Source organism: Panthera pardus, unplaced genomic scaffold, assembly GCF_024362965.1.
Source record: "Panthera pardus isolate Hobbes unplaced genomic scaffold, ASM2436296v1 HiC_scaffold_13, whole genome shotgun sequence".
In the NCBI taxonomy this organism is placed as follows: domain Eukaryota; kingdom Metazoa; phylum Chordata; class Mammalia; order Carnivora; family Felidae; genus Panthera; species Panthera pardus.
The window spans coordinates 92237001-92263771 of record NW_026526688.1 but is presented as its reverse complement, the minus strand read 5'-3'; the positions used below and the strand labels follow the sequence as shown (position 1 = coordinate 92263771).

At 39.6% G+C, this 26771-nt stretch overlaps 1 protein-coding gene and 1 long non-coding RNA gene across 5 annotated transcripts in view; one reads left to right on the top strand and one right to left on the bottom strand.

Moving 5' to 3' along the window:
* Window positions 1-1128: 1128 nt before the first annotated feature.
* On the bottom strand, window positions 1129-10080 carry LOC128776538 (uncharacterized). Of its 2 annotated transcripts, none has more exons than XR_008421675.1 (4): window positions 9921-10080; window positions 8607-8698; window positions 8101-8178; window positions 1129-3895 (listed from the first exon to the last, which is right to left on the bottom strand). It is a non-coding gene; the product is annotated as an uncharacterized LOC128776538 (long non-coding RNA). The 2 variants fall into 2 exon arrangements; XR_008421674.1 differs by lacking the exon at window positions 9921-10080 and adding an exon at window positions 8989-9095.
* Window positions 10081-10629: 549 nt separating this feature from the next.
* The window catches only part of PCDH10 (protocadherin 10), a 62807-nt gene continuing 46665 nt past the window's right edge, over window positions 10630-26771 (top strand). For all 3 annotated transcript variants that reach the window (XM_019419650.2, XM_019419660.2, XM_019419656.2), the window contains exons 1-4: window positions 10630-13740; window positions 15322-15380; window positions 15938-16044; window positions 23933-24238. In XM_019419650.2, coding sequence (XP_019275195.1) covers window positions 11110-13740; window positions 15322-15380; window positions 15938-16044; window positions 23933-24238 — 3103 coding nt within the window. In that variant the 5' untranslated portion in view covers window positions 10630-11109. The remainder of the gene's footprint in view (window positions 13741-15321; window positions 15381-15937; window positions 16045-23932; window positions 24239-26771) is intronic.

Genomic DNA, 26771 nt, shown 5'->3' with positions numbered 1-26771 from the left:
TTTGCATGTGCAAAATAGTTGTGAGCCTAATTACAGAATTATATCCAAACTCCATAATATCTAAACCATAATATAAGTGTCAAATATGGAATGAAGAAGCTGGGGAATATGGAAATGCATATATATATATATATATATATATATATATATATGCAACTAATAGCCTTTTTTTTTTTTTTTTTTTTTTTGAAGTGACATAATTCCATTTCAGGAGATTGAAGAAATGAGAAGCTAGGAGCAAGACAGTGTCCCCTCTGGCTTGAAATTCAGTATATTGCTTTGAGTCCACAAAGTTAATCAACATTTCTTTTTAAATTAACCCTGAAATACTCTTCTAAATTATAGTATCTCCCGATTCTACCTAAGGCAGCAAATGTTCTCCCATCTCCCTCTCTGTTTACCCTTAACATCTAACATTCTAATCACAGAGGACTCCTTCTTACCTTATCATCATGACCTTACAAAAGAAATAAAACAATCCAGAATATTGGCTTTTTTGCTTACTCTATTCATATTCATACAGTCAATGCAGTAAATAGAAAATAAGATTAACATTAGACAACAAAGAAAATCATAATGATAGCAATTGGAGAGAGAAGCCATGCATTTCATTAGTGGAAAGTAAGAGATAAAGTGTTTTTAACACACTCGTACCATGGGCTTTCCGTATTAGGTTTCTTAGCAATAATCTACTTGAAAAGACCTTTTTCAAATACACATTATTAAAAACATATATTGTGGAATTGAGTGAAGTATCTTAGAAATATCTTTTAAGATGAATAATAGCAGAAAGTGAAAAGGTCAAGCATTCATGTGTTTAGCCAGCACATCTTTATTAAGTACTGGTTATGCAGCCAACAATTTCATCAAAAATGTGACCATTCAGGGGCGCCTGGGTGGCTCAGTCGGTTGGGCGTCCGACTTCAGCTCAGGTCACCATCTCACGGTCCGTGAGTTCGAGCCCCGCATCGGGCTTTGGGCTGATGGCTCAGAGCCTGGAGCCTGCTTCTGATTCTGTGTCTCCCTCTCTCTGTCCCTCCACCGTTCATGCTCTTTCTCTGTCTCAAAAATAAATAAACGTTAAAAAAAAATTAAAAAAAAATGTGACCATTCAGCTGAACATTTGTTAGGTTCCTTGGGCTTAAACAGTACTCTCTCTTATCCTGTTCAGCAGAATGACAATATGTTCTTGATAAATTCGATACTTAGGTAGTCTGACTAGGCAAGGTTAAAAAATGGTTGGCGAAAATCAGCAATCAGCACTTCATCATTAGATTAGCAACAGCGGCCAAGGTCCTCAAATATATATGCTAATGAACAAGCAATAATATTAGGTTTTATCATAATTCTAAGTCTAAAGTTGGCTATTGGCCCAAATCATACCCAAAGCATTACTCAGGTACGAATGCTGAATGAGGATCTCACCCTTCTCTGCTGACCTTAAATTTGGTCAAGTTCTTGCACGTGGTGATGGGGAGGGGAAAATCTAATGAAATAAAATTAAGGCCTTCTGACATTGGAGATTTAAGCCAATCTCCAATGAGATTGAGTCCAAAGCCAGGATAAACTGAGTCCAAAGCCAGGATGTTGCCCCGTAATTGAAAAGATTAATTTGCTGTTTGATGATCTCTGTAAGAAAAGCTTTATGCTGTCACTGCCTTCACTTCGTCACTGCGCAAGTCCTTCACACTTACTTCAGATAGGTCTTTCTACTAACCCATATCACTGTTGTCTTTAAAACAGTAACAAAACTGCCCTTTTCTAGAAATTTTTGCTTAACTAATTGGTGTTATTCTAGTCTTTTCTCTATTCTCCATGCACTCAACATTTATAGTCATTATATGTTTTAACAGGTTTATTTTCATACTGTTCAATGTTCAGACCTGTTAATGTATATTCTTTATTTATCACATTGAGGGTGAATCCTTAAAAAAATATACCCATGATTTACATTTTTTTCTTTTTTAATTTTTTTAATGTTTATTTTTGAGAGAGAGACAGAGACAGAACGTGAGCAGGGGAGGGGCAGAGAGAGAGAGGGAGACACAGAATCTGAAGCAGGCTCCAGGCTCTGACCTGTCAGCACACATAGCTCAATGCGGGGCTCAAACTCACCAACCGCGAGATCATGACCTGAGCCCAAGCCAGATGTTTAACCGACTGAGCCACCCAGCCTCCCCCTACATTTTTTTTTCCTATTATTTCAGTATTCCTATGGCTGTGCTCCTATCATAAAAGCACCAGTGCATGCTTTTGCTTCTAAACTTATAAGAAGCCACTGAAGAGAATACTAACAGCAAAACTAGGCAGAGAAATTGCAAGGAGGAGAATGCTAAAGAGAAAGTCAAATACAATTGAGGCTTGACACTCAGAATTGGTCATTCTAATAAACTCATTCTATTTTCAGTCACTGATTGTCACTAATTTGTTTTTAGTTTTGAGAATTTTAGTACTCAACGGCATGGATAGAGTAGTAGGTATTAAGGCTTTACATCAAGGAACTGGAAGAAAGATAAGCGAATCTATCAAATAAGAGTACTTTAATCCTAAAATTGTGACACATATAGAAGAAAAATATTTCTGCAACGAAAGAGCCATGTTCTTATCAAGATGATTTTAAAAATCTATCTACATATTAGTATTACCATATAAATTAAAGCTTATAGAAAATGTAAACTTATCTGGAAAAAAGTAAATAAAAGTTTCAATATAAAACATGATTATGAAATAAAGGTCATTATTGATTTTTATGTTTTGGTGCCTAATTAAAATTTTGTTAGTTTAGTCTTCTTCATTCATTATTTGCATCCAATCTTCAAAATTATATCGTAATTTCCGTAAAATAGGAACAATGTTAAACTGTTTTTGCACCTCAAAGTAAATTCTTTAGTTTGTGTTTCATGAAGGAAATAAAACCACTAGGAAAATCAATGCCAACTATTCTCCATAATTATCTTGTTTCAGGATACCTCATTCAAAACATCTGGCTATCAAAATATTTAACACTGACTGAGAGTCTACAACAGGCCAAGAATTTTACATATAACATTTCAGGTAAGCCTCACAATGACTCAACAAGGTCAATATATCATCATATTTTAACAGATTTTCAGCATGTTTGACACACTTTGACAGAGTTTCAAAGAAGTTAAGGAGTGTGCCCAAGTTCACATATTTTGAGAAGCAGGGATTTGAGCCCAATTTGGCTTAATTCTCAAGTTTATGTTCTTCATAATTTACTGTATCATTGTCTGCCATAGTTGGGTGCCTTTAGAAATGAGTCGCATAGAGAACCTACCCTGTACACATCCAATACACATACCCTGAATTACCAAGTACTCTTCTAAAAGAAACACAATATTGTTCCTCTGTCAGTACTTATTATCAAAATAATAATACATATTTTACTTACAGTAGGTATATAAGATTCCAAATCATCTTCCTTTGATTATTTCTTTCTGCATTTAAGAGTCTTTAAAGTTGTTTCTTTCCATTTTCTGCTGGCACAAGATGGTCAAATAAATTTAACTTTGAAATTTCAAATTAAAACAATCTTTTCTGAGCAACATTGAAGAAGTTAGTATCAAATGATAGTTGAAACAGAATTTCCCTTTTAAAGACCAGAAATATATACAAAATAAACACAGATATTTGCACTGTATAGAGTGATTACACTTTTTTTTTTCCCCTAGCTTTTAACAAACTCTGAGAAATCAAGGCAATGCTTTTGGGACCGCTGATCAACATCCTATCTTTCAGGACTGGAAGAAGTGGAGATGCATTTCTCTTGGGCACGTGTGTTCTATCAATTTCCATTTTCAATCATTAAAACCTACAATTTCCATTTCAGGCTGGTCTGCATGAGAAAGAGATGGCTGCTTATAGTCTATTCACTCTAGTAAAAAAAAAGAAACAACATATTCAAGTTTCGGTTTCCTGACAATGCCCTGTGCCCCCGCCGCACATGCACACACACAAAACACCTCCTTAAATACATTTTCATGGCTCAACTCAATGAAGTACTAGCCATTTGACTATGATGAAAGCTGTATTCTTGTCAGTACAAAATCTGAATGAACCCCAGTTCTAAATTAGTTCTTTTTTTTTTTTTTTTTTTTTTTTTTTTACTTTTTAAGTAAATCTAACTCGAACTAGAGAAATATCGTGTTGTAGAAAAATGAGCTTCAACATTAGCATCAAGAGGTCTGGATTTGAGTTTTGTATTGATTTGGTGAGTTACTTAAATTCTGAACATCCTTATTATCTTTACCTATGATATTGAAATGATAATACCTTTAGATATGGGAGGTTATGCTAACTTATGTAAGAATGCTTGGAATACATTGGCTCTTTAAAGTTAATTATCCAGTTTCACTTAAAAAAAATCAAAACTGTAATAAAATAAAGAATATTACAGTACAGTGTTCCCAGGCCCATTTAAATGAGGCATCATGAAAATCAAGTTTCTAACACAAAAAATTACACTAACTAGCCAGTCAAACTGAGATAGATAATTTTTTTAATGAAGTATCTATTTGTTCTGTTTACTATTATAATTCCAATTACTAATTACTAACATAATTCTCAAGTTATGTTTGATATTCTTTGTATGGTGACTGTCTCCAATAACATTTTCAAACTCTTCAGAAAATAATGCTGTGGTTTGTGGATTATCAATGTGGATGCTTGTGGATTATCAAAATTTGGATAATCTCATTCTGTATTTATAAACTCAAGGGGCTTCCCCTTAAGAAAACAATTTATACTTGCCAAATAAACACTAGCATTATGCTGACTGTATCACTGTCAGATAAGAAGCAAACACACTGGTGAAGAAAAAACACAGAATTCTAGATACCTTTTTTCTTACTCAGACAAACTTAATCAGGGCTTGCAATTAATTTTTGAAATTGTTCTGAACCGATCTAAATGTTCAAACCTTCATTTCTACCTCTGGACCCCATCAGTAAAACCCACATAGCATTCATGTTAGCAAAACAGCTTGCTTTTTAAATGTGATGTCTTGTAGTTCTTACTCACAATCCTAATAATATCATTGATTTCAGTAAACTTTCAGTAAGAGTGATATGAATGCTATCAAAACCAGAAGCTGTGATTCATTTTTTTCTTCTTCTTTTTCTTTTTCTACCTGGACAATTAAGATTAGTCCTAATAATGTGACTGCAGAGGCCTCTGGGTAGTTAGAAGTTTCCTGAGGTTAAATGTGTAATACAGCAAAGATACTATCTTCTCTTAAAATTCTACCCACACGCTAAAATACTTACATAAGACACAAATGGTTAAATAAAAGTGCTGGGAGCAGTCACCCATCATAACATAGAGGTAACTAGATGTTTTTTTCCAGATTCAAAAAACAAGCATCACATAAAATTTTATCTGATTGATTTTTTTTTTCCTGTAATTTAAGATGGCCAAAAGAACTATTCTGTCTACTAAGGCCAAAATAAAACTAAGGCATATGACCTTTTTACTAATTCAGGTGTGTCTTTAACACACTAAGGAAGTAAACAGTGTTCTGGAAAAATAGGATGAAACAAAGATGAAGAAGATAAGAGACATTTTTGAGAAATCAGATTTTTCAATATCCAAAGCAATGACAGAAAAAGGTAAGATGAGATTACACACTTTGATTTTCAGAGAAAGAGGTCATGACATAATAAGGATTGTCATTCTAAATTAGATCTATTTATTTGCATTCCGAAAGAAGGTGTGGAACAAAACATTAGTTTCCCAAAGACTATTTACCACTCAGTGATACAGTATGTGAAGGAACTGACCAGAATGTTAGTATGTTCAATGTTCACCACCCATACTCAGGGAAAAAATATATATCTGGAACCCATATCGGACACCACTGCCTAATTTAAAAATATTCCTGGACCTCTTATTGATCAATATCTCTTATAGAAAGGATGAGAGTGTAGCATCTGAACTGAAACAGTATTATTAGAAAATGATATCGTGAGCATTAGGATGTATAATTCATGTTGCTTTCATTTGCTCAGACCATTGTAAAAATCCATAAATCATTTTCTTCTTCATGTGCTGCTTAAGTGCAATTTGTCATTTTGCATTAGAGGGCTGCTTCAGCTCATCAGTGCTTTTAATTCACTGTTTAGAGTTTAACAAAATGCTGGCCCTGACTGATAACTGAAAAGACACTGAAATGTGAAGCCGTACCAATATTAACGAGGTTAAACAAAATGGAGAAGAACATTTCTACTTTGAATATCAAGTAATGCTTTAATGGAATATCTAGTATTCCCAGTCCCCAAAATATGTATTAGTTTGTTCTCTGTTGAGTTGAGAGCATTACAACACAGTAACTAAGGAGTTACCTAAATGCTTACAATATGCTATCAATCTTTTCTAGAAACTTAGTCAACATTGTCTCTATAACTAGATGAACAAAAATATCAGCGTCCCTGGCATTGGCTCCAAAACTTTCCACCTCTAAAGTTAGGTTGCACTACCACAAATAAACCTATTTCATAGCCATAAGAGATGCAACGCAGTCCAGGTCCTTTGTGATTGCTCTCTGCACTCTCCTTGCTGCGAATGGCAAATGCCAGGAACCATCTACCTCAATCCTGGCCAGGTCTGGTGTCTGAAAGACTTCTTATTGACAATTTAAATTTTTTTTCTTTCATTTCTTTAAAAAAAAATCTTGTCTCAAAGCTCTGGGCACACTGCAATAATAAGAGGATTTAGAAACAAATTGCTTTCAAGTCAAGTTAAATCACTGCAAACACTCATTTATCCAACCGCTGGTTAACAAACTTGTTTCCCTCCCGCTTTTTCCACAAAAGGGTGAGAAAGAAAGCAACCCTGTTACCTAGTTTCAAAGTTTCTAACTATGTATATAAAAAGCATTTGTGGGATCCTTTGCACCCCCCAATTTCTGCTGCACTTAGAGGCCAATGAAACACACGAATGTGCATTATCACTCTCATACACCAACCAGGACTTTATGAAAATTGATTTTGATACACCTCTCGAAATAATAATTACTGCTTTTCCACTCTGATTTAGGATGCAATTTGTTTTAGCCCAGACGGTTGGCTCCCCTGGAGAAGGTGTTGGAGGTAGGGGTAGGGAGGTGCTCCATAGGTATCACTGCTCCCTTCCTGGTCCAGTAATGGGGGAAGGGGGATAGAGGGGACGCGGTTTATTACACGATGTTCCGCACTTCAAAGAGGTCGTGAACCCCACCACCGAGGCTCTTATTTACTTACTCATGGCTTCACTAAATTCTGGGATCCACCGAAGGGCACGTAAAAGAAAAAAGAATTAAGAGGCATTTTTAAAAGGCTGTTGTTTTGTGGGTGACGGGGTGGGGCTGTTTAATGGTTCCAGGATAAAGAAGCGGAAAAGGCTATTAATACCAGTATCTGAATCTTGTTTGGAACAAAATGCTCTAGCAGTTGTCTTTGGCTGGAGCTACCTAGAGGGAAGGCAAGGCCGGGCTCGGGTCTGTTCCCCCTAGCAGAAGACCCCGCTGTCACCCTGAGAGTCCAGGGGAGCCTTAGAGATAGAAGTTCGAGAGGCGAGACCTCTAGAGGGCCCGGGCCGGCGTCGCCTGCGCGGACACAGGCCTCTGTGACCCAAGAAATCCTGCAGAGCCCCCAACAGGCGAACCCTGCGGAATGGGAGCTCCAAAGCAAAATTCTCTGGCTTGCCCTATGCTGCTTTCGCCGCTAGGAGACGCCTGTAACCCACGTTTGCGAGAGAGTTCCCGGCTCAAACACAACAGCTCCAAAAAAAAAAAAAGAAAGAAAGAAAGAAAGAAAAAAAAAAAAGCAGCTCAAGTGTTACAGTGGATGTAGTGATTATTTACAGGCAAATCTGGCCATCTCTCCACGTTCTCATCTCCACCTCTGGAAGCTCTTTGGCTCGCAGAGAACGCCTCAAGTCCGCCCAAACTTCATCTACATTTTGAAAACACAAACCCTCTTCCCCAAACAGTTTCAGATCTGCATTGTCATTCAGCCACATGTCTCTCACACGCAAACACGCGTGCACACGCGCGCACACACACAAGTGTTTCCATATGTATAAATGAAAACATTAGAAAATTACCGTCATTTTAAAAAATGCTCCAGGATTCTGATGAGTCAGCTAGAAGAGCTCAAAATATTTCATTTCAGTCCTGCAGATCTAAAGAAAAAGGGGGGAAGGGTGGAAAGTACAGATGCAATGCCGTTATTAATATTCAGATATACTATAATCTCCTTTTCATTGATCCACAGGTCGTTTTTATAAACTGCCATTCCATTCTCAGCAGTAGACGTGATGCTAAAATCATTTTAACTGCAGCGGTTTTCTCTTGGCTATGGCCAGTAGTCAATTTACTGCAGCTGAAAAAGGATTAGCCATTTTTGCTGGCATCCTTTCCTTCCAACCGCTCAAAGGCACGACCCATCTCCATGAAAGAGCCCGGGGCGGAGGGGGGGTGGTGGCGGATGGGGGGGGGCAGGGCAGTAGACACGCACTCTCGGGACTCACAGAGGCATGCCTCCGTCTGCAATCACGCCCGTGGACACTTGCTCTCCTTAATTCCCTATCACGAAGAGATGAAAACGTACCTCGGGCTTGGGGAAATGGTCCGCCTTTTCTCGAAGGTTGTGTTGGTGTTACCCTCGGGTCATGCATTACCAGGAAGCCGCGAGGGACCGTCCTATGTTGTGGCATAAGAAGACTAAACTGGGGCAGCTTTAGTGAATAAACAACCCCCGTACAGCCCATTAATTAGTATAAAAACATGCTTTAAAAAATCTTTTTCTCGGAGAATGGACATTCATTCCACTCTCTAACAAGAGTTCGCGCTGTATTTTAACTTCACAAGAAGTGGATGCATGGATGCTCTGCTTTGCCCCCGCGCCACGGCAGTGGGCCCTCAGAGTTCGTCAAGCGCATCCTTCGAGATCCGGGTGGGGCGTTCGGGACTCCGCTGGGGCTTTCACAGACCTGTGCTCCGGGCTGGGGGAGGATGGATGCGAGCGCGGTCAGTGTGCGAGCGCCTTCGCTGATAACCGCAGAGGCACAGACTCGGGCGCCGCATGTGCTCAGCCCCTGCCCGCCTACCCACCCCCACCCCTGCGCGTGTTCTCAGCAGCCCGGCCGTTTTCACCTAGCGGTCTTGCCCCAAACTGGGCAAGAATCGCTGCCCGGGTCTATAATGGGGGCGGGGAAGGGGATCTCCAAATGTCACAAAAAGCAGAAAATAGCCCGTGCGCGCCGCCGCAGCGAAGCACTTGGCAGGGCGAGGCGCAGGGATATCCGAGGCGCCTTACAGCGCCCAGCGGCGCTCGGTTGCCAGCGAGTCCGGCGTTAGGCTGGCGTGCTTGCAGGTAGTGCTCAAATGGAATTCCTCAGTCATTGATCAAAGCGCTCGTAGCCCTAACTAGGTCCCCAGGGGAAATAATCTGTTTGGTAAGAATGTTACGGATATACACTGAAGAAGGGCAGAGGCACGTCTAACGCGTCTGCACATCTATAGTAGCTGCCAGCCCACATCTCCCGGCGTGAATTCCTCGGCTTTTCAGGACCCACCTCCGCCCCACGCCCCAACTGCCTCACTCCGCTGCATCCAGCCCCGATAGACCCTCCCGCTTAGTTTGACACAACCCATGTTATATCCCTTTTTTAAAATCGTACAGGCAGTCTCGGCCAGAGCCCCTTCGTTAGGTAACCCCTGTCAGTTAGCGGCCCCTCTGCAACTTTTCCCCTTCTCGGTGATTTATTTCCACGATCGGTAGTAAAGGAAAACACCTTAAAGGAAAAAGAATGTTAGCGTCATTGGAAACCCCGCTCCTGGGAGAGGATACCGCTGCTGTTGCTATTATGTTTTCGCATTTGCTGATGCAAACAGGGGAACCTCTCTATTCCCTCTCCATTACCTGCGGCTGGGGACTGGGAACTTTCCGCGGCAGAGTCCCCAGCCAGCGCCTCGGGACCTGCCGGGCTGTTCTCACTCTCACACTCACACTCACCCCGGCAGCCCGCCCGAACGCGGGTTCCATCCCGCCCCTCCCGGCTGCCGAGTGACGCTCATGATTGACAGCCAGATCTGCCAGTTAGCGGTGGCTCGGTGGGTGGTGCTCTTCAGCGATTGGTTGGCAGAATGAGGGCGCTGCGCAAAAACAGAAAAGCGGAGCGCTCGGAGCTCAGAAACTGCCAGCCGAGATCACAGTCTCTAGGACTGAAGCAGGAGGAGGGAAAGACTGGAAGGAAGAGAGACAGGTTAGAGGGAAAGAGGCTTGGGAAGAAAACAGCAGGAAAGAAGCCGCTCATCACACTTCTAGAGAGGCAAATGATGCTGGAGATGAGGACAGAGAAAGACAAAACTATGAGAGCCAAAAAATACAAATAAAACGAAAGAGGAGAAAATGCCAAGAAGAACATCCATCCGGAGAAATGAAGAGAATGAAAGTTTTATGCTGCAGAGCCGTTCTATGTTTTTCCGGCAAAAAATTCTCTTGCTGTTTTTAAGCCCTTTTGCATTTGCCAGCCGTTGACATTGAGGCATGTTCAGCGGTGCCAGCAGCGTCTCCTCTTCCTTCTCCTCTTCCTCTTCATCTTCCTCCTCCTCATCTTCCTCCACCATCACCATCACCACCACCGCCACCACCACCACCACCTCCTCCTCCTCCTCCTCCCCCTCCTTCTTTTCCTCCTCCTCCTTCTCCCATCAGCAAGAAGACAAACCGAGGACAGTCTTGAAATATCGAAATTTCCTCCTTGGGATTTGCCAGCGCCGCGTTGCGCCAAGACTGTCGGAATAAAGGACGCTGACTATTGTATTATTATTTTATTAATTGGTCAGTGGGAAGATTACCGATGAGGAAAGGGGACGCCTGTCACCCTTCCTGCGCTAAGATTGAAAAATGAGGCTGAGTTGGGGGAAGCCCTAAAATGAAGCAAAAGGAATAAGATTTTTCAGGACAGAAAGCCACAGGAGCCCCCCACACAGCGCACTTTTATTTGTTTATTTTTTTTTTTAAGATTTTTTTTTTTTTTTTCGTGGTGGTGGGGGAGGTGATTGGGTGGCTGACTGGCTGCGGGAAGCTGCTTCCTTTCCCTTTGGAGATGATTGTGCTATTATTCTTTGCCTTGCTCTGGATGGTGGAAGGAGTCTTTTCCCAGCTTCACTACACAGTGCAGGAGGAGCAGGAACATGGCACTTTCGTGGGGAATATCGCTGAAGATCTGGGCTTGGACATTACAAAACTTTCAGCTCGCAGGTTTCAAACGGTGCCCAACTCGCGGACCCCTTACTTGGACCTCAACCTGGAGACCGGGGTGCTGTACGTGAACGAGAAGATCGACCGCGAGCAAATCTGCAAGCAGAGCCCGTCCTGCGTCCTGCACCTGGAGGTCTTCCTGGAGAACCCCCTCGAGCTCTTCCGTGTGGAGATCGAAGTGCTGGACATCAATGACAACCCCCCCTCCTTCCCGGAGCCGGACCTGACTGTGGAGATCTCTGAGAGCGCCACGCCGGGCACCCGCTTCCCGCTGGAGAGCGCATTCGACCCAGACGTGGGCACCAACTCCTTGCGCGACTACGAGATCACCCCCAACAGCTACTTCTCCCTGGACGTGCAGACCCAGGGGGATGGCAACCGATTCGCCGAGCTGGTGCTGGAGAAGCCGCTGGACCGAGAGCAGCAAGCGGTGCACCGCTACGTGCTGACCGCGGTGGACGGGGGAGGAGGGGGAGGAGGAGGAGAAGGAGGGGGAGGCGGCGGGGGAGGGGGCCTGCCCCCCCAACAGCAGCGCACCGGCACTGCCCTACTCACCATCCGAGTGCTGGACTCCAACGACAACGTCCCCGCCTTCGACCAACCCGTCTACACTGTGTCTCTACCAGAGAACTCGCCGCCGGGCACGCTCGTAATCCAGCTCAACGCCACAGACCCAGATGAGGGCCAGAATGGCGAAGTCGTGTATTCCTTCAGCAGCCACATTTCGCCCCGGGCGCGGGAGCTCTTTGGACTCTCCCCGCGCACTGGCCGGCTGGAGGTGAGCGGAGAGCTAGACTATGAAGAGAGCCCGGTGTACCAAGTGTACGTACAAGCCAAGGACCTGGGCCCCAACGCGGTGCCCGCGCACTGCAAGGTGCTTGTGCGAGTACTGGATGCTAACGACAACGCGCCGGAGATCAGCTTCAGCACGGTGAAGGAGGCGGTGAGCGAGGGCGCGGCGCCCGGGACCGTGGTGGCCCTGTTCAGCGTGACCGACCGCGACTCAGAGGAGAATGGGCAGGTGCAGTGCGAGCTGCTGGGGGATGTGCCGTTCCGCCTCAAGTCTTCCTTCAAGAACTACTATACGATCGTGACCGAAGCCCCCCTGGACCGAGAGGCCGGGGACTCCTACACCCTGACCGTTGTGGCTCGGGACCGGGGCGAGCCGGCGCTCTCCACCAGTAAGTCGATCCAGGTGCAAGTGTCAGATGTGAACGACAACGCACCGCGGTTTAGCCAGCCGGTCTACGACGTGTATGTGACCGAGAACAACGTGCCCGGCGCCTATATCTACGCGGTAAGCGCCACAGACCGCGACGAGGGCGCCAACGCCCAGCTAGCCTACTCTATCCTCGAGTGCCAGATCCAGGGCATGAGCGTCTTCACTTACGTGTCCATCAACTCTGAGAACGGCTACTTGTACGCCCTGCGCTCCTTCGATTACGAGCAGCTCAAGGACTTCAGCTTCCAGGTGGAAGCTCGGGACGCCGGCAGCCCCCAGGCTCTGGCCGGTAACGCCACCGTCAACATCCTCATCGTGGACCAGAACGACAACGCCCCTGCCATCGTGGCGCCCCTGCCTGGGCGCAACGGGACTCCAGCGCGGGAGGTGCTGCCCCGGTCGGCGGAGCCAGGCTACCTGCTGACCCGCGTGGCCGCAGTGGACGCAGACGACGGCGAGAACGCCCGACTCACCTACAGCATTGTGCGGGGCAACGAAATGAACCTCTTCCGCATGGACTGGCGCACCGGGGAACTCCGCACCGCGCGCCGGGTGCCGGCCAAGCGCGACCCCCAGCGGCCTTACGAGCTGGTGATCGAGGTGCGCGACCACGGGCAGCCGCCCCTGTCCTCCACTGCCACACTGGTGGTGCAGCTGGTGGATGGAGCCGTGGAGCCCCAGGGAGGGGGCGGGGGCGGTAGCGGGGGGTCAGGGGAGCATCAGCGCCCCAGCCGCTCCGGCGGCGGGGAGACCTCGCTGGACCTCACCCTCATCCTCATCATTGCGCTGGGCTCGGTGTCTTTCATATTCCTGCTAGCCATGATCGTGCTTGCCGTGCGTTGCCAAAAAGAGAAGAAGCTGAACATCTACACCTGTCTGGCCAGTGACTGCTGCCTCTGCTGCTGCTGCTGTGGCGGTGGGGGCTCGACCTGCTGCGGCCGCCAAGCCCGGGCGCGCAAGAAAAAACTCAGCAAGTCGGACATCATGCTGGTGCAAAGCTCCAACGTACCCAGTAACCCGGCCCAAGTGCCGGTGGAGGAGTCCGGGGGCTTTGGCTCCCACCACCACAACCAGAATTACTGCTACCAGGTCTGCCTGACCCCTGAGTCCGCCAAGACCGACCTGATGTTCCTTAAGCCCTGCAGCCCTTCGCGGAGTACGGACACTGAGCACAACCCCTGCGGGGCCATCGTCACCGGCTACACAGACCAGCAGCCCGACATCATCTCCAACGGAAGCATTTTGTCCAACGAGGTAAGGCTGAAGCGAAAGGACCACCATCTCTCATCTCCTCCATCTGAAAGCCTCCTCTAGCCCGGCCCTTGTATCTCTGGTGCACTCTGTATTTATATTTAGGATATTAACTTCTTTGTATCTTTGTGGGGGCAGGAATTGGGCGGGGGAGGCTATCCCACCCCTTCGTATGTAACCTAAACTTCGTGTTGTCCCTAATTTTCTGCGCTCCACCCCTCCACATTTACTTTCATTTCCTCCCCTTGGTGCTTTGCCACCTTGGACCTTCCTTCTTCCCTCGGGCATCGTTCCTTTAAAATCCTAACCCCTTCTCAGCCCTTTCCCTTCTCAGTTTTCTGAGGGTAAAGGGAAAAGTAGGAGGGGGACCGAGGGAAATGTGATGGAGGGACTTTCTGGCACCGGCAAAGGTCTTTTTCTCTTTGCGTTTGTCCCAGGCGTTAATAAAGTTAATGCTGTTTGCTTTGTTTATCGATGCTTTCAGTCGCGTGTAAAAGTAAGCTATAGATTGTTTAACTTTGCACAGTCGTCTAAACTCGAATGCATGTTTTAGCGAATAAGTTATCAGATCCTTGTCCCCTGAACTCGGGTTGCAGAAAAGCCTTCAGTTCTGCTCTGGACAGCATTTACAGACGCTCTTGAAACCCAAGGCCCACACAGTGTGAATTTGAATGAAGTTACTTTGGCACAAACCCCTGTAAGCGTAAACTAAAGAAAGGCTTAAACAATTGTTACCTTAAATATATCTTTTAACTAATAATCACCTCTTGCCACTGTTCTTGATAAATCACCACTGTTGGCTTTCTTCCTCAAAGAATTTGGCTTGTCAATTCCGATTTCTATTTAAAAGATGGAGAAGTGGCAAAGTTGGAAGGTGGGAGGGAGGGGGAGAACAGGGTTGATTTATGTACTAGAAAGTTTGGACCGGAAAAGGTGTGTGGATGCCGGAGGTGGGGGGAGGAGAATGCAGAGGGCGTTTGGAGGGGGAAAAGAATGGGGAGGGGGGGGGCTTTATGAATTCCTTTCTTGGCAGGTTATTTTATTTGAGTCTTAGATATTATTAATTGACTTTCATGAATATTTGTACAGTTCATTTGTATCTTAAGCACATTTTGAAAATAAACAACAAAATAATTCCATAAAATATCCAAACTTTTTGCTTATTGAGCGTGCTGTTTTTCTTGTGTCAACCAGTATGCACCTAAACACTGTTTTAGGCCACTGAAAGAAAGACTGTAGAGTTTACCTAGGTTGACTCTATTAGGGACAATAGTTTATGAGCCCTAGCTGTGAGGTCATTTGCATTCTTTCCTTAAAAACACACATACACACGTTTAAAATTGGCTTTTCATTTTTGGATTTTTTTTTTTTTTAACCTTTACTGAAAGTCTAGATTGAGTGTCTCTGCATATCCCCCCCCACCCCTTACCCAGCAGTCACTAGGGTGAGGTCTTAGAATAGCTTGAAAATTCATAAAAATGCACACAATTACTTAAACTAGACTCAGTTCCTTACCTCAAAAAAAGGACTGTTAGTTAAACCCTTAGCATTCAAATGCTCTTGATTTATTTATTTTTTTTCTAGACTAAACACCAGCGAGCCGAGCTCAGCTATCTAGTTGACAGACCTCGCCGAGTTAACAGGTATGGACTCTTTTTTTTTTTTTTTTTTTTCCTACCTTGGTGTGTGGACAATTTACAACCTACTAAAATTAGGAATTAGGGGTATTATTCAATATTAAAATATAAAATGTATAAAACATTTCCAGTTAAGGCAGAACATACATGCTGATTATGTTGGGGTTCCTAGACAATACATTAAAATCTGGGCATATTTCATTTATATACAACTTTCTGAATATATTTGAATATCTTATCAATTTACACGCCTACGCTGCTTCTGATAGTCTCCCTAACTGTTCCAGGTGGATACTCTCTTTTATGAAAATCATATAAACATATACATAACTCTAATCATAGAAAATGGCTAAACTAGATATGCCTTAAGGGCTCAACCACCTGCTATGCTCAGTTTTAAAGAGTTAAGTTTAAGGTGATGAAAACCAGCTTTATGCAGAAATAAAGACAACTGAGAGGTCTATGAATCTGCAGCACCATTGTTGACCATGTGGTGGCAGAAGAATGTTTTCTGTGTTTCTTCACCTTTTTTTATTCTAATATTCACGTTTTTGTACTTCTAGTTCTGCATTCCAGGAAGCTGACATAGTAAGCTCTAAGGACAGTGGTCATGGAGACAGTGAACAAGGAGATAGTGATCACGATGCCACCAACCGCGGCCAGTCAGCTGGTAAGTGTGTTCAAAGAGCAATGCTGACTTTTATGGTTTTTGTTGTTGTTGTTGTTGTTGTTGTTTTAAATAAATCTAGAAAGAATGATGTCCTAGGTAATTTTCTGTAGGTTTAATGTTGGTAAATCCACAGAAAAAATGGTGTCATGTTATGTTGATAAGTGTATATTCAAAGAGGATTATAAAAATTTGATGTTCCTTCAGAGAGGTAAAGCTAGAGATTTATTGTGAAATATGTTAGAATATGAGCTATTTCTTCCTTATGTAATGTTCTTTAGTGCAATTGTATTGCATACAAAGAGCTATAGATTTCTCACCTGGTCCAGTCCTCAGTCTTTAGTCAATTAAGGTATTATTAGACTTGTTTATGGATGAGGTAACTGAAGATAAATGAAATTGATTGAACTGTACAAAGTCACAAGAGAATAATTGGATGATTGGGAACTAGAATCCAAATTTCTTGCTTTTGAGAGCAGTGCATTTTGTAAGCCACTGAGTATTGAATGGTAGAAGGAATGGTGATGAAAAGTCATGAATAGCCTGAAAGCAGGGTTTCCAATGCTGGGTTCTTAGGCTTCAGGACATTAGGAAACATTTGATAATGTGTATTTTCTCGAGCATCCTAGATTTCCTCATATTTTCAATAGGGTCCATGACCTGTCAAAAGTTGAACCCTGTGTGTATTTGTATACGAGCTTAATGATAGTCACTAATGGGGTTGCAATGTGACACAGATGTTTTACATTGTTTATTTGCTTTACTTTTGTCTATATAAATTTAACTGTTAAGTTTTATAGGATGCTGATAACTCTGCTTACTAATACTTAAAGAAGACACTTTAAAAATAAAATATGTACCTTACAATGATGAAAATGATTTCATATTTGAGGTTGGATTAAATGAGGTTGGATTTTCTACCTCGTTGGCCTTTCAACCAAGAAGGGTGATTGTTGTATTTTTTTTTTTTAATTTTTCTTTTTTTGAGGTTTGTGGTTTTCTGACATGCAAAAAGAAATGGAAAGGCGAATGAGTTAACTTTTGTGACTTGTAAAAATGTCCATCATTGGGCCATCTCTGGATTCAACTCTGGTCACATGCTTTTGAGCTCCATTTTGGTTAACGATGTAACCCTAGAGTGAGAGAGTCCTGATTCTCAAGGTAATATTGGTCCTAGAGAGCACACATTCCTTAACACACTCGGTGGACCTCTAAACCGTGCTGAGGCAGTGTGTCAAAGGGCAGCCCACACCCCACGGTCGCCTGGCAGCAGTAGTTACTGCAAGCCTCCCACTTGGCCAATGTGTGCTGTGTCTGAGACTGACTTAGCCTTGGGAAACACAGGCAGGAGGAGGGGGGGAAAGGCTGCTCAAGGGTCTCTTTATATTGCTGCAAGTCATTAATATGCAGACCTAATGAGACTTGAGAACTGCCAAGAATCCCCGGAGGTCCCTGCCCCTTGCGGGCCTTCACGCTAAGTGAACAGAGCATCTATTTAGTGTCTGGGAACCTGACAACAAACCAGATCTTGCCAGAAGTTTATATTTGAGTACAAAGTCCCTTTCATTTTTGGCCTATATATGGCATATGATTTATTGTTATCTTTAAAAAGCTGTACATGTAGAATTGCTCATTCCTGTTCTTTTTCCAGGGTTTCTAATTTAAGTTAGCCTTTTTTAAACTTTTAAAACAAAATGTTTAATATTAAAACAGAGTATCTGGTGCATGTTTCCTTGGGTGCATTTTATTCTTTTCCCACTCCCCCACCCTCTGCTTTGTTTTTTGTTGTTGTTGTTGTTGTTGTTGTTGTTGTTTTCTGTAGCACTCCAATCTCAATGAACATTTCAATTAGTTTAGTCCCTCAGACATAATGAGCCATAATAACCTAACCAAAGAAAGAGAAACGAATAAACATCTGCAAAAAGTACTAAATTTGGAAGATGGATGGGAATACATTCTTATCAATGCGTCTTCCCAGTAGCTGTTTTATTTCACAGGCACTCAGTGTTGCCATTTCGGTAATGTTTCTTTCAAATTATTTGAGATATCAAAGCATTACAAGGAAAATTAAAATGCTACATTGTGTACTGGAAAAATTTCCAAAAAGCAAGGCAGTTTGTATTTTTCTTTATCAGTGGTAAAATTTGCCTCTGCCTTTACATTCTTAAACACGAAAAGTATCACAGAATTAACAATTTACTTTTGTATTTCCTTGGCAGTTACAAGGCAGGCACAACATACTGAGTGCGATAATTGCTCTTTTAGAATTGTAATGACACGCTTGTATTAAGAAGTAATCTCACCTTTGTGTGCTGAATTGCAATCAGATTTAATATGTCTAATTTTATGGTAAGAATGATTTTGAAGTGTTTTCTTTTTTTAAGTATGAAACCCTAAGTGCAGAGAATTGAAATCCATTTACTTAATGACTTTTTCCAGTCCCTACTGATGTTGTGTCCTATAAACTTCACACCGAGTGGCTATAATATTTCCTAAAAGTTAAGCCCATTTCAGGGAAATAAGTACATCTGTTTTATTTTCTTGTAATGCCAGGTACTAATGATCTTCTAGTTGTGTAATATTTAGGAAATATTATTCATAGCATGTCTATATCCAGGTTTAGGGTATGAAAAAAAATACATACATATCAGCAAATCTCACTGAGCTAGTTTTTAGGGGAAGAACACCAGATTGCCATGGAAAAATAACATTAGAAAGATACAGACTCTGAAATCTCTACTTCAGTTTGTACCTTCTTCCATAGTTCATTATATACACTATTTAGCTCAGTGCTTCACCTGTTTAAACTTGCTAACTTTTTATTTATCCCTGATTTCTTTTTCTGTTAGCATTATTTTGTATTTATTTATTTCGATATGCCTTCTATTTATTCTACTATGAATAGTTTTCTTTTTTGTTCTTTCTCCACCTCCCCCCCTCCTTGCTTTTCTCCTTTCTAAGCCATTTGGAGTCACCAATCTTGTTCATAGAAGGGCTTTAAACACGGAGGCAGCTGCACAGAGAATCACATAAGCTTTTTCAGTTTTCTACTGCACCTGGCTCCATGTGTGAAATTCTTCGGCTTGACCACTGCTCTGTGGCATTTTCTTTCTATAGCCTTGTCAAGGTGCTTTCCGTTTTTTTCAGTGTGCTATTGATGTATTGGTTAGATATGGCAGAAGTCCAGGGAGATGTGGTAAATGTATGCATAAACCATCACAAGAGGAAAATCTGATTAATCACAGCTTAAATAGCCACAAATAAGTCAAAGTGTACTTAAAAGAAATATGGTTTCAATTTTGTTTATTATATCATGAGATTAAGATATCTTTTTCTGATTTGGAATACTGACACAAAAATTTTAGTTGCATATCCTTAAACATTTTAACATTATTACAGGCACATCTAAGGAGATATATTTAGTTATAAGAATTTTTTGCCTCGCTTATTAAATATTTGTGATATGCACACTATTAGACTTATCAATTTATTTCTAATATTTGTGTCCTCTTAAAAAATATATTGAAAAGGACAATCTAATAAGTGATTCTGTTAATGTTACGTGTTATAGTTTACCTGAAAATTGTCAAACCGCTCTTCCTTGTACGTTTGACCTTCAGTTACAAGGAAACTTAGACTAGGTGTGTTAATTTTAATTATTGAGATCGATGCAGGATATGCGGTCAAAATTTGGCTACATGTTAAAAAAACAAAGTGACTGGAGTTGACAGTATTTCCAAACTAGTAAAGTATACCATGAAACATATTCAGCGATTGCACATTCTTACAAGACCAACAAGACAATTTTTGATTTATCATCAATACAAATTTCCCTTTCCCAGCTCCACTCAGAATGTAGATACTGGCAGATTAGCATCTGGATTTGTCAATAAAGTGAATTTATATGATTGTTTGCAAAAGCTTATTCGTGTTACTGGTGAAAATCTGAACTGCCACTTGATGCTACAGAGAGATTTATAATTGGAAAAACGCATATGACAAAATATTAGAGAAAATGGAGAAAAATATCAACACACTGGAAGATTGATAAATTAGGAGAAATTTTGATGTACATGTTTTGATTTTTTCATGAGTGAATCATGTTAATAAATATCTGTGTCCAAGCTATCTTTTCCTAAAACTTATGCCAATTTTTGCGGTTATAATAAATATCTCTCCATTTTTTTGTTGTTGGTAAGTGGTTAAAGGAAGACTGGAAATTTCCTCAAAAAATTAAGTTTTGATTTTCTTTAAAATTAATTTATCGTGTTACGAAAAAATAAACCTTTTTATGAAGTCTTGGTGCATGAGAAAGAAATGCACACATAACTTTATATTGTTACATTCATCAGAAAACAGCACAAACTGAATACAAGTATAATATTTTTGAAATCATGATTTGTTCTCAATGGTAATAGCACTGCCTCTGACTATAAAGAACAAGTTACTTGCCAGTTCAAAAATATGTATTTTAAAATTTGTCTAAATATATCTTTGCATAACAAGAAGTCTATCACGTCAGCTGTCATGCCTTGTAGAACAGATTATTTCTGAGAAGTGGGAAAAATAAATAACTAGGAGAAGAAATTTCAAGTAATGTATATGTATGTGTGTACATGTGTATATATATACGTATGTATGTATATGTGTATATATGTATATACATATATACATGCATATACATATATGTGTATATGTGTATGTATATATATGTATGTGTGTGTGTGTGTGTGTGTGTGTGTGTATGTTGAGATGATTCTTAGAAATTACCAAAACTTCAAAACTGAGGTTTGGCCTGTATTTTTCTGCTAAACAAATCTCACAGGTTCTATACTTAGGGGCATTTGAATGAGAAAATATAAAAATCACCTTAAATTTGTTTTCTCTGGGGCCTTCACTTTGAGCTATTAAAAAATTCCAAGAGCAATGTGAAAAGCATACATTTTAATACGTCACCTGTCCCAGAAGACCTGGCATTCCTGTGTATCATGTAGTCATTTATCACAACAGAACTTAAATATACTTCTGTTTATTTGGCCATTAAATAGTATATTTAACGGGACTGGCGATAAATGAAAGAAGGTAAAAAAAGAAAAAAAAAGAAAAGAATAGTTAGTCGTTCAGTGACTCCCTCAAGTGAGGAATGGTAACAGGTATATTTACTTGGTTCTCAAATCATGCATCTAAAAGACAAATGATTTGACATGTATTGATGTAGTTTTTATGTTATTATTTTTTAATTTTGCTTCTGAGTCTGACATTTTCCTCATGAGAAACTGGTACACTTGTTTTGTCAGTAAAACTGGTGGAGTATGTTCATGCACAATTTGTAGCACCTTATCTTTCATTCTGGTTACATATAGCTGTGTGGTATTACTGTGGGAATCACACTTTTAAAAGACTAGTTCATAAATTCAGTAAGAACATCATTTACAAGTGTTTTCTCTGTCGAGTAAAATTGTTCTTCCAGCATAAAACTTCATCCTATTTCTCATTTTTCTTGTTATGCACATGATATCATTTTTGTACAGGTTCTCGACTCGTGAGAACTTGATTACATCGTCTGAGAGAATTTTAACTAGTTTCTAATAATTAAAGAAGCCGAAGACCAGGAAACCAGACACTTCAAGAAAAGAAAATGGGCACAACTGAGTATAAACTATTTAATTAAACAAGTTCTACTAAAAGTACCTCCTAACACATACAGCATCTTACTAATGTTGAGAGACTAGTTTATTAAAATTTAAGACAGATGATCACATTTAAAATTATGAGAGAACTTGAGAGTATAGCTGCTCAAAAAGATGGGAAAGATTGTTAATGGTATCATGTGGTATATTTAAAATGATATTCATCGGTCATGTGAGAAAAAAACTGTATTCCAAATTTTGCATTAATACCCATTGTTATTATTGTTTAATAATGTAGTATTATCCTAATATTTGTATTAATTCCACCAACTTCAAACTTAATTATGATTTTGATTTAATTTTAAAATAAATAATTGCTCACAATCATTTTACTTTGAACAGTAATTCCATCTGTCAAAAAAATCTTTTCTTTTTGCTCTATCATATTTCAAATAGGGAGCGTTTCTAGTACAGTATTCAAAATATAAATCTCTTTGGTTCTATAGCTTCTACCAACCTAGGATGTCAATGTGTATCAATTTCTTTCCTTTTTCTTTTTCTTTCTAAATATCTCTGTGATGAAATAGGAAAAAAAAAAAAAAAAAAACCTCAGCTACCCTGGTGTCAAAAAAACACTGACATATTTTACATGCTTTCTTAACCTGGTTCCTTATCCAGGTTTCAGCTCACGTTTAAGTTCCTCAACAGTTCACTGATCAGTAATTTATTTCAAGGCTTATGCATGACAATTATCAATGGAACACTATAATCGAAGCCAGACTCGGCATTATACATAGTTTAATTTAAAATAAAAAAGTCATAAAGTGAGATTAATATATGATAAGAAGATTCATTTTATTTCTTTAAACATAATTTACATAATTAACTGTTCTTATCTCCAAAATACTTGTGGACAATCTAGAAGATTGATACTCTGAAAAAAATATTTTCTATACTTTATCATATACAGATGTTAATATATACACACACAAACAAGTAAAGCAGTTTGTGACAAAAGGCCATTAGGAATTTAAAAACCAAAACTCAAGAGTTCAAAATCACTCCTGATATTTGTAAGAAGAAACAATCAGATGGGTTCATTAAATAAATATGACTCTGTTGATTAAAAAAGAAATTCATCGTTTTTCCAGACTGCTCATGCATTTGAGAGCTTCTTTTATGCAGAATAATCATACTTGAGTTATTTTAAATTGATCCTGTTTAAAAACATGCACAATAAATGTGTTAGTATGTTTAGAAAAATATTAAAATGTGATTATGGTTTATGTACTTGTTTTTCTGAATAAGGGTAGTTACCAAAATGAATGTCAAATAGTATTCTATAATGCTCAAAATTATTATGCTTTGCCTAAGAAACTGAGCTTTCTTGAGTCACAACCAGATAATATTTAATAGTCTTGTCAATCTGTGGGAGACGATGAAACTTGAAGGTGTCATTTGAAATCTTAGTATCCTAGGATTAGTAAGGAAACAGTTCTGTGTTCACTAGGACAAGCGTTTCCAGTGTGAAACAAGTAATAAGGTATTTGTCAATAGTATCTGCAGCTGACTCACATTACACTTGATTACCTTGGTTTCACTAATTATAGTCATTTGTTCTGGGTTTGTCTGCAGTGGCGAATAATAAGTAGTAATATGGGCTACCAGAATGTCATTGAGCTATACCTTTTAGGGTCATTTTCTGAGATCCTAAGAAAGCATGCTCTTGGCCACTCACAAAATGTTGTTTCATTCTTGTTATTTATTGGTTTAGCAATATGTGTGCCGTATTTCTCTTGAATTTCACTTTCTGTTTAATGTCTAGATTTCTTAATCTAAATATCATCATTTGTGCTTTACGTATTTCTGATGTTCTTGTCTCTAACGGAAAAATAAACATGTTGGATGCCTTATCATCATTAGAGATTATGGATTATAAAAGCTTTATACTTATATTTTTCTCTATTATGAATTTCACCAGAGATTTTTAAAAATATTCATTCTTTTTCTACTCACCATTCCCTAGTTTTTTTCCCACAGCTTTTTCCCAACTCTGAGAATTTTAGAAAGATCTATCTACCTTAAGGTCCTCTTTGCTAGAAGAGTCTAACCCTTTGCACAATAGTACAAAGACATTTTTGATGTCTATGAGGTTAAGGCAAGAAAAATTTGTTAAAACGCATTCACCCAGCACTCTTTATGCTACCTGTAATCTTTCACATTAGTGAAACCTGGATCCATAGTTTCCCTTTTGTTTACAGGCATGGATCTCTTCTCCAACTGTACTGAGGAATGTAAAGCGCTGGGCCATTCAGATCGGTGCTGGATGCCTTCTTTTGTCCCCGCGGATGGACGCCAGGCTGCGGATTATCGCAGCAATCTGCATGTTCCTGGCATGGACTCTGTTCCAGACACTGAGGTGTTTGAAACTCCAGAAGCCCAGCCTGGGGCGGAGAGGTCTTTCTCCACCTTTGGCAAAGAGAAGGCCCTTCACAGCACCCTGGAGAGGAAGGAGCTGGATGGACTGCTGTCTAATACACGAGCGCCTTACAAACCACCATATTTGAGTAAGTATTACATAAAAGCCTTTATCAAAGTATTCCCTTTGAGGGAATAAAGTTCAACATGCCATTCTTCTTAGTGAAAATAGAGCTCAGGTTGTTTTTCAGAAACAAAGATAAAAGTGACTCTTGGATGCAGGCAGTCCTTTACTATGGAAAAATGAATATCTTAACAGGAAGACAGGTTTCTGTGTTAGGACATGGTTGTTGACAACAATCAAACATAACTTTTGATGTTGAAAACATTTTTCAAATGCATTTCATATTTCCTTTGAATATTGCTCGCTTGCTTACTTGATTTCCATGTGTTTTGAAGGGCTTAATTAAGATGGAAAAACATCTCTTGACACTTGAGTCACTGGGAGATCTCATTTTTTTATTGATGCCAGCATTTTCACATAATCATCCTTTTCCCACAGTGACATTAAACATTTTAGGCTAAATTAAGAAATCAGCGCAGCTATCACTTTGACCATTCAGCGTGATTTAGTAATATGTTCATATGGTCAGAATCAGAGGAACTATGTGATGGAAACATACGAATAAAGCAATATTCTTCATTTACTTAAAATAATACATTCTTCTAACAATGGAGATGTTCAAAATTGTACTCCTCTCTTTCAATATTGGGACCATATTCTCTAAGTGGATTATTTTATACAACCACAGTGAAAATAAAAATGCTTAGAGATTCTGTAGTATATTTCTTTGAGGGTCTTGGTAATGAAATTATCCTATTATTCTCTGCTACATAGGAATCTTTTTTTCTTTTAGTTAATCGGTAAATACCACTGGCAATTCAATAGTTTGGTCAAACCACATAAACTAATACTTGATAAGGATGAAACTCATAAAGACTCAATCAAAAGATGACTTTTATTTTGTATTGCAAATCTAACGTACATGGTGTTTTCTTACTTTCATCCCCTAGTACAAAAAAAAAAAAAAATCATGGGATCATAAGCTAGAAACAAAAATAAAACAGTTTGCAGATGTATCATTACTTTCATGACTTCAGGAATGGGAGGGAAATAGAAAAAAAATACCTAAAGGAAAGACAAACTAGAAGAACATATATTTTAACTCATGAATGTAAATATGAAAGGCATGAATTGAATACACCGAGGACAAGACTACTACTCTAGACATTGATAAAGGAATGGATCTGCCATTGGAAATATAAAGTATTTTATATTATATTTATATATGTTGTTATATGTTATATATGTTGTGATGGCAACACTGATTAAACTGTTTTATGAAGGATTCAAATCAACTTTTCAGATTTCTTGGAAATACCATTACCCCATATCATTTCAGAACCAAATAACTACTCCTGTCTATAAACTATTGATATTTATTTTGCTTTATTTTTTGGCTTTATAAAAATGCAAGGAGACCACATATACTTAGAAAGTATTGAAATGTCCAACATCATAACTGATGAAATTTGGATGCTAAAGTCATAAAGTTTAGCTCACGCATCTACACACATTAGTGATTTAAAATAACCTAAAATAGTTATTATGTGTGTTGCTAGAAATCAAATAATTCATATATCATTTAATTAAGAAAATTAAGATTTTTTTCCATATTACTCAGATACGGTAGAATAAATTAGTTTTAAAAAACTATTTTTTTTTCTGTTTGAGCCAGCTCACACCACTCAAAATTTAGGGTTTGGGATGAAGTGTGCCCTAGGTGAAAAAGAAGCAAAAATATAAGTATTTTGTTGTTTTTACTTATACTCTCCTTAGCTATTCGCTTCAACTTTTAGTGTTTAATATTAACTTAAAATTACATCATGAGCCCGATATTAATAGACATAGTCAATTTTATGGTTAATTTAATAGTATAAACTATAAATCAAAACCATGCCTGACCATTTTGCCCTCCAAATTCACATGGTGGTAGTCATTCATATTTGTATTATTTATCATCAGGAATGGAAGTATTCTCATCTTCTAAATTGAAAGCATGTCCCTTACATAACTAAATTAAAATTTTGACATCTATAACTTATTTTGAATCAGAATGTTTAAATAATTATTGAGGTAGAGTTTTATTTTGCTAAACATGCATTTAGTTCTTTAGTAAACATAACGTACATTTTGATGTTGAGAAAAACAACTGTGTATTTGGTTATTTTTGTAGAGCTCTAAAAATAAAGCCTAATGAAGCTACCACTGCCATTTATAAAATGATGAGGAAATGGTAATATGCTTAATAATACAAATGAGATCATTGTCTGTGCCCAAGGACTTCCCGTTTCTATACTTGTGATTGCAAAATTTAAAATTTAAACTTGCAAGAAACCAACTTTTACATAAAAGTACGTGTATGCACATGTTAAAGAAAGTAGTTTCTGTGTTTCTTTTTTTAAAGAAATGCTCACATACAGCTACATTTTTTCTTTTTTTTTTCCAATGTGTAAGAAAAGATCTGTGAAGAATATACGTGATGCATTTAATGAAATGAAAGTTCGTTTTTAAATCAGGAGCGATTTTGAAAGTTTCTATTAATACTCGTTAGTCATGAA